Source organism: Gallinula chloropus (genome assembly GCF_964237585.1).
Source record: "Gallinula chloropus genome assembly, chromosome: 6".
Lineage (NCBI taxonomy): Eukaryota > Metazoa > Chordata > Aves > Gruiformes > Rallidae > Gallinula > Gallinula chloropus.
In genome coordinates, this window is record NC_140091.1 from 25,415,678 (window position 1) to 25,423,546 (window position 7,869).

Consider the following 7,869-nt stretch of genomic DNA (forward strand, 5'->3'; position numbering starts at 1 on the left):
ATCTGAGGAGATTTAATTACAAAAAACAAAGGATGCTCAGACATGACTCCCCGAGTCCTGTCCGATGTTCCAGACCTCACTTGTTGTCCTGCTGCGCTCTATAGTTGGAGGGGGGAAGTATGCAAGTCAAATATTTTACCCTTTATGGAGATGATTTTTATTCCATTGTGCAATATTTCCAAACCAAGTTCTTTGTTTAAAAACCAAGAAGCTAAAAAACCCCAGCAATTAAAACTTCCTCTCCCCCTGGTTCCTGATATAACCACTTAATTCAGAAGTAAATGGGGTTTGCATTTCTCTTCTAAAATCAGTATTTACCTCCATTCCTTCAAACGGGGGAGGATCTTTTGGCTTACTGGATTTCTCTTTCTTTTCTATAAGGAACAAAGACATAGCTGCAGTTAAGTTATGCATATTCACAGACAAAAAGCATATCCATTATTCTCACAATAAACATCCTGGTTCAATCAAGGTCAAAGTCCTGTTGTGGTCAGCTAACCTGTCAGACTAACACAACTAAGCTACACCAGGTTTCTGAAGTCTAACAGCCCACAGAGAGCAAACTAAAACCTCAGGTGCCTTCTGACTTGTCAGCTTAAATCATCTGTTACTGCCCAGTCAGCTAGGGAGGCAGAGGACAGTAAGACTTAGTGCAAGCCCAAGCTGACAAAATTTGACTTGTACTCCACGGGAATGCTTCCCTGTGGCACCCTCTTTTATTTGGTATGTATTGATGTAAAACACCCACCCAAAACCCAGCTTTGGCTGTTAAAATTACAATTCCTCCCCACTTGGCACAAGAATGTAACTTTTTCCAAGTAAGATTTAAGTCTACATCCTCCCTGCTCTCATGATCTCCAAAGAACTCGTACATCAAGCAAGTCAGGATGTCAGCTAGAATGAAGAACTTTAGACAGCAGCTGAAGCACCCCAGTTCCAAGGTATTTGATGGTGTCTTATTTACCTTTTCCCGCTGAGGCATCTCTGCGATTCTGCAGGTAGTATAACAGCTGTTCTACTTCTGCAAGCTTGGAGGGGTGAATGAGCTTACATTCTTCGACCACCTTTCGAGCCAAAGAAGCAATGTCTGTATTTGCACTAAGATTCTTCAGCCGAATGCTGCAACACAGATAGGCATCTCTTCAGTTTTTTAATTTTTGTATCTTCAAAACCTTTGATTCATGTTTACAGTGAGGAATTCGTGAAGCAGAAGTGATCCTGATACCCCCAAGGCCTGTGACATGGCTTACACAAGTAATGACAAAGCAGTGGCCCTCTACAACTCCAAATGGGAAATAACTGTCCAACAGATTTGATGGACCATAACTGTCTGTCAGCTGACAAGCTGCAATTATCAATGGGGAATGTGTTAATGCTCTTAAAAGAAAAATAGTAGGGAAAACTAAAATGCAGGTACTGTTGTGAAATCACTAGCAATATAACAGATCAAAACAACAGGACAGCTAATGCCTAGAGTAAAAGGTTGGAAGGTTTAATAATACTGCTTTTGCTCCCATATTAGCCATCATTTGAGCAGGAACCAATCACTTAATTTCTCTCTATCTCAAGTTCCCACTGTGTTAAATGAGAATAATCACTTTTCTTTACAAAACACATTAAAGTACATGGATGAAGCACGGTTTACAACATGTGTTTTAGATGTTAACTTTCCTGGACACGTTACTTCCTGGCTTCTTAACCCTCTGCTAATCTAGTACTAAGTTTTATAAAGATTAGAGTACATAATTTCTTACAGGCTGTTGATGCTTTGAGTTACTGTATTTATTACTGTGAGAACCAGAAAAAGCTAGCAGAACTTGCTATGACCTTACATTTTCTGACACTCCTTGCGCTCCCCCAGCACGGGGTCACCCAGCTCTCCCAGAATCGTTGCTTCGACTTCATAATGGACAATGAGGGCGTTCTCAGATGGATGCACATCTATGTTGCCTCCTTTTACCTTCCTGCCATGAAGAAAAAAAATAATTAGAATCATAGAATCTCCTGAGTTGGAAGGGACCCATAAGGATCACCAAGTCCAACCCCCGACTCCACCCAGGGCCAGGCAAGTCAGAGCATCGTCCAGACGCTTCTTGACCTCAGCCAAGCTTGGTGCTGTGACCGTTTCCCTGGAGAGCCTGTTCCAGTGCCTGACCACCCTCCCAGTAAAGAGCCTCTTCCTAACATCCAACCTAAACCTCCCTGTCACAGCTTCATGCTGTTCCCTCAGGTTCTATCACTGGTTGCCAAAGAGAAGAGATTGACACCTGCCCCTCCACTCCCCCTCATCAGGAAGCCACAGACCACAATGAAGCCTCCCCTCAGCCTCCTCTTCTCCAGGCTGTACAAACCAAGGGACTTCAGTCTTTTCTAATAATACTTCCCTTCCAGACCCTTAATTACTTTAACTAAAAGCTCAGAAAAACATGTTTGTACATAGATTAGTAAGTGACCTGTCTCCAGTTTTATCCAGGCCCGAACCCCAAGCACTTTCTTCCTCCTACACAATGTCTTGTTTCACACAGCTGTACCAAAGATTAGTGCTAGTGGCATATTCTTGAGTATTCTCTCTAGTACATACAGAGCCACCCAAGCCATTGGTCAAAACTTAGTCACAGAAGTCAAAGAAGGAAGAAACAGGATAATTTTTTTGATTTCTACAACTCCCAGCTCTCTAAGGAACTACAATCAGGAAAAAGATGCATTTCGTAGAGAAGGTGAATATCCCAGTTGATTCCCTGTTACACTGTCAACTAATGTTCCATTAGTGGCACTGATCTAGTGGTACAAGTGATGGTCATTTACAACAAGAAAGATTTCCTCAAAGAGTCTCTTGGTAGACTCAGCAAAATCGTAACAGTTAAAAATCTACCAAGAATGAATTACAATACAATTTGATTTCAAATTCACTACACTCTCCTGAAGCACAAACCTCTTCACTACTATTCTTCAGCTCACTGTTTGTTGCCAGGTGCAGGGGATTACCAGATCAACAGCTGCCATCAACAGGTATAAATCAAGCATGTCTATCTTCTTTGTTATAGATCTTCCAGAAAAAGCTTTCTCCAGGAAAGCACCCAGAAATGCCACTGCCAAAAGAGCCTGCCCTGTTTTCTCCTCCTTTATGTCAGCAGCTCCATGCCCACACAGATACAAGGGCCATGAGGACAGGCCATGAAGGCACACCTCATTTCTAGATTCAAGTGATGGCAGAACCACATCCAGAGAATAGCAGCCACACATTTCTATCTTTGGCAGTAAAGCTCATGCTCACCTCTTCTCCTGCTGATACTTCCAGTAGAATGTGTACAGCCATGCCATGAACCAGGCTGCTAAAACACTGGAGATAAAAAACAACTCCCTGATGTAGTTATGGTTTTCTGTGGGTGGTTGGGGTTTTTTGTTTGTTTGTTTTGGGGTTTTGTTTGGGTGTTGGGGTTTTTTTAGACAGATCATGTCAATAAACAGATTTAAAAGCGGCTTCACCACAGTTTTATCAGCATTAATGAGATAGCAGCTAGTTATGGTATTGGGTCAGTTAGACCATGGAAAACTATCCGAGCTAGACATGTCAGCAAATCCAGATACAGCCTTCGGTGTAACCACTCTCTTCAGAAAATATCTGAACTGTGTGCTTACTTCTGCCCAGCTACTATGGTGGCTGCCTTCCTTCTGGGGAATACAACTGCAAAAAATACCTTTTTCTGGAGGTACTGCTACCCAAAAGAACCCCACAAACTACAGAAAGCTCTGCTGGGGAAAATGGGGAGTTTAGTTCAACTACTGGCCTTAAAAAGGCATAAAGGTACAGGGCAAACACATATAGCCGACTGCTGAAGAGTAATATTTTCCTTGATGAGTTTGTAACAGAACTCCACCTATCACTTTAGATTTTCTCTTTTTTAAGAGACTTGTGGTTTTTTCCTTTAATAGTACTTTGAGGCAGATGCTTCATTACAGTCTATCCTCTGTTCTCCCAAGGTCCAGCCCTTCAGGGCAGAAAGCTTATGGCAAAGCTCTTAAAGGAAACTGGCTCTCACTTCTCACTCCAAAATTTATTTCCCCCATATTTAAACCTACCAGGAGATCCCAACCACAAACACTCTTCTTGACAGTCAAACCTCTGTTAAGTGACAGCTTGGTAATACCTAGATATAAAGAAGAGGATGGGTGGAGGACAAGTGGCTTGAAGGAGCTGGATATAGTTTTACAAGAGCCAAGCTGAATTAACAGCTCATCACTGCCAAAAGGATTAGAACTTCCCATGTTTCCCCTTGCTCCTGGCAGTCACCTTGGTTCAGTGTGAGGGCTCATCAAACCCTTTCACAGCCACTTCCAGCAATCCAAGAGAAAACTCTTCCTGTTTTGGGTGGAGGGAGTTTTTCAATGTGTTACAGAATTAAAGTGCTCTCCTGAAAGGGAATGACACTTCCCATCTAAGAGCAGGGATAAAAAGCAAGGAGTGAGATCTCTTTTTCACAGCAGTCAACCACTGATGAGCTTTTCGGCCAGCAGAACATCAGCTTAAGACTGCTTAAACAGTTTTAGCATTTCCCATGTTTAATTTCTTCCTTGAGAGGGATAGATGGGTAAGATGAAGAATTTACAGCTGCAGAGATTTTTCTGCCCATTCACACCGACAACCACCTTCACTCTTCAAGCTATTTCCTCACTAACAGAGTCACAAATCAATTCACTTCAAAGTTCCCTCTCTAAAATAAAAATCTGACTTTGTGTTCTGCTTGAAGACCTACACAAAATGCACTACACAGCCACTAAAGTTACCTTCCATTTGGAAGCCACAGTATTCAGAATGCCAGCTCCACTAAAAAAAAAAACCCAAACAAACCAAAAACCCCAAACCCAAACAAAACCACCCAGATTTTATTTAGAGAATAAAATCCTCCCTCCCCAAATCAACAGATACCTACTTTCCTGATTTTATAGCTATCTTGACTTTGTAAGCATCTAGTCACTTCATAAAACATTTAAAAGTACAGACATTCTTAGAACTGGTAGAAACAGCAATGCACTGGGGATCTCTCACACACATCAGCCCATCCTTTCACTTCAGTGCCTGCTCTGTCAACAAGAATCCTGCTCTATTAAAGGTTTAAAAGAGGAAGGCCTTTTCTACAGACAAAAGCTGTGCTGGCTGAGCTCACACAGCCAAAGCTGCCATGTGAATACCCTTTATTAACTAATTCCTTCAGGGGGAAAAAGCAAAACTAAACTATCCTAATTACAAGTGGCACAAATCACGCATGTGGATAAGGCTGAAAATCCAATAACAAACCCTGGCAAGTCAGCCTAGGTGGGAGGGAGACTGCTCATGGAGGATGACAAAGGGAAACAGGGATCAGAGGAGTACCGGACATGCACACAAGCCTCGTCATGTTAAACAGCACAGCAGATGTTTTTCAGTTTGTGCTCCCTAAAAAGAGAGAAAACTATGCATGGTGCACTGATGACTACAAAATAAGGACGATTCCTCCAAAATCATAAGAGGGCACAAACAGAACAAGCAAGGCTAAAAATAGGCACTGCTTTAAAGTTAAAGCTATTTAATTACAGATGGCCGTTTGATTTTTAACTGTTATCACATTTACATAGCAGAAATAATGTTCAGTGATTATCAAGAGGGCTTTTTCACCACTGTTTCTCATTATGGGTCTTAATATGTGACACACGAAGGGAAAAAGGGAAAAAGAAAAACACAAAGGCAAAACTCAGCCTAAACAGCATGTTCTGTAAATGCTAACAACATGGAAAGGAAGTTTAAAAAAAAAAAAAAAAAAAGAGACCAGGAACTCCACAAGGTCCAAGATGAAATGGATAAAGTCACCTGCATGGTAGGAGAAAGCGACACTGTTCACACATCGACTCTTAACAGAGGCCTAGATGGCCTGACATCTTTTGGGGTTGCTAGCACTTTTGCTCTGAAACAACGTGGAGATCCAGTAGTTGCCTACTGGGACCCTATTCTTTAGGCTGACAGGACACATAAAGGCACCATTCGTTCATCACACCCTTAACATCAAACCCAGATCACCCACTTTATACACTATGATTACCTCCCAGGATCACCTCTCTACCTGCCAGCCTTTCTTACCCATGCTGCCAACATCTAGTCATGCTCTCCCTCTGCAATGCATCCTTAGCTATTCTTTACTCACACCACTCATTCTGTCACCGTATCTTTAAGCCTCTAACCACATTCAGCTCCTTCTCATCCAAACACAACCTGCCCTCCCCTTGCTTAGCACAACCTGTTCACACTCCCTCCAGCAATCCCTATCGCAAACTTTTATCCCTCACCTTGTTATCCCACCCTTCTTCACAATCTTCTTTTACATGGCTTCATAGTACAACTCACTTCTCACAACACTCAGCCTCTCACCTCATCTTAACTCCCACACCATCCCACTTGGACCACATTGTTACCTGACCCCCCTAGATCTGCCGTGATCTAACGTTTCCTCTAAACTAGTTCATCTCTCCCAGCTACACCCAGAACATACCCTTACCACTTAATATTACCCTCACAAACCCACAACCTGCCTGTTCTTCAAAGCAACCGACTGCCCTATCCTAACCCTTAATACCCACATAACACTCCCCGCTCATCTCATCCCCTAATAGCATCTATTCTCTCAGTTTGCTGCCACCTCAGAGCTTCAGCTCAAACACATACCATAAAATGTTACCACAGCCATCCCCAAACTAGTGCATCCCTCCAAAATACCATCTTTTCCCTAAACAGTTACCACCAGCACACTATCTTAGCCTACTCTAAACTTTTATAACCTTCACTCATCCCTAATCTAGCCTCCCAGTCCCCACTGACTAGGTAGTCAGTGTCCCACTCCCCATCAGACTAGGTAGACAGCCCTCAGCCTGCCCCAAACAAATCCATCACTCATTCCCAAACCAGTCACCCCAAACCTTCCCACCCGTCTTCCCCCCAGCCCCGACACCACAACTTCCAGCCATTTTCCAAAACAGTCACCCCTCAACCCCAATCCCTCCACCCACCTCGCAATCTCCCCTTGCAAAACACTCTCCATTCTCACCTCCTCACCTGCGACCGCCCACCCATCCTAAACCAACCCCAGTACAACCATCCTAAACCAACCCCAGTACAACCTGCAACAGCTCAGCCCCACACTCCATCACCTCCCCACACCCCATTCCTGCCCGCCGCCTGGCAGTTACCCTCTCAGCCCCCAGCTCAGGCTAAAACACCTCAGCCTCACAGACTCAGCTCTCCTCTACTCCCCCCACCTCACAGCCTCCCACCCACGGCCCCAACACCTCAGTCTCCCCCACACAACCCCGCACACCCCACCCCTCAGCACGCCGCCGTCCCTCAGGCTAACCTGCCGCACCTCAGTGCCTCACCCAGCCCTCAGCACAGCCTGCCGCACCTCAGCCCCGCGGCCCCCTTCCACCTCCGACCACAACCTGCCGCGCTTCACCCCCCGAGCCCTGGCCGGCCCTCCCCCGGCCCCGGTTACCTCTTGAGGTACCGGGCATCCTCGCCCTGCATGGCGGCGGGGGGAGCAGGCCTGGCCAGGGCGCGGCCCCGCAGCGGGGACTGTTACCAGGGTGAGAGCGAGCCCCGCCCCGCGCGCTCGGAGCGCGCACGCGCCGCGGCCGCGACTCGCGGAGACGAGCGCGCAGGCGCGCTGCGCGGCGCGACGGGGTGGAGCGGGGAGAGGCGGGCGCAGCGCCCCCTGCAGGCGTACGACGGGTACTGTCCCTCCAGTCCCGCTGCGAGGCGTGAGGCGGCCTCCCCGCATGCTGCGGCCTCCCCGCACGGTCCTCGGCCTTCCCGGAGGTCGGGGCACGAACCCCGCTGGCACCCCT

General features: G+C 45.8%; 1 protein-coding gene across 2 annotated transcripts in view; it reads right to left on the bottom strand.

The window, feature by feature from the left end:
• KIFAP3 (kinesin associated protein 3) overlaps positions 1-7,615 on the bottom strand; it is a gene marked incomplete at its 5' end in the record, with an annotated part of 70,512 nt that extends 62,897 nt beyond the window's left edge. Inside the window, 4 exons of one of the 2 annotated variants that reach the window (XM_084265813.1) lie at positions 319-374; positions 965-1,119; positions 1,833-1,964; positions 7,518-7,615. In XM_084265813.1, coding sequence (XP_084121939.1) covers positions 319-374; positions 965-1,119; positions 1,833-1,964; positions 7,518-7,549 — 375 coding nt within the window. The remainder of the gene's footprint in view (positions 1-318; positions 375-964; positions 1,120-1,832; positions 1,965-7,517) is intronic. The other variant, XM_084265814.1, reaches the window with a different exon arrangement.
• Between the last annotated feature and the right edge of the window lie 254 nt (positions 7,616-7,869).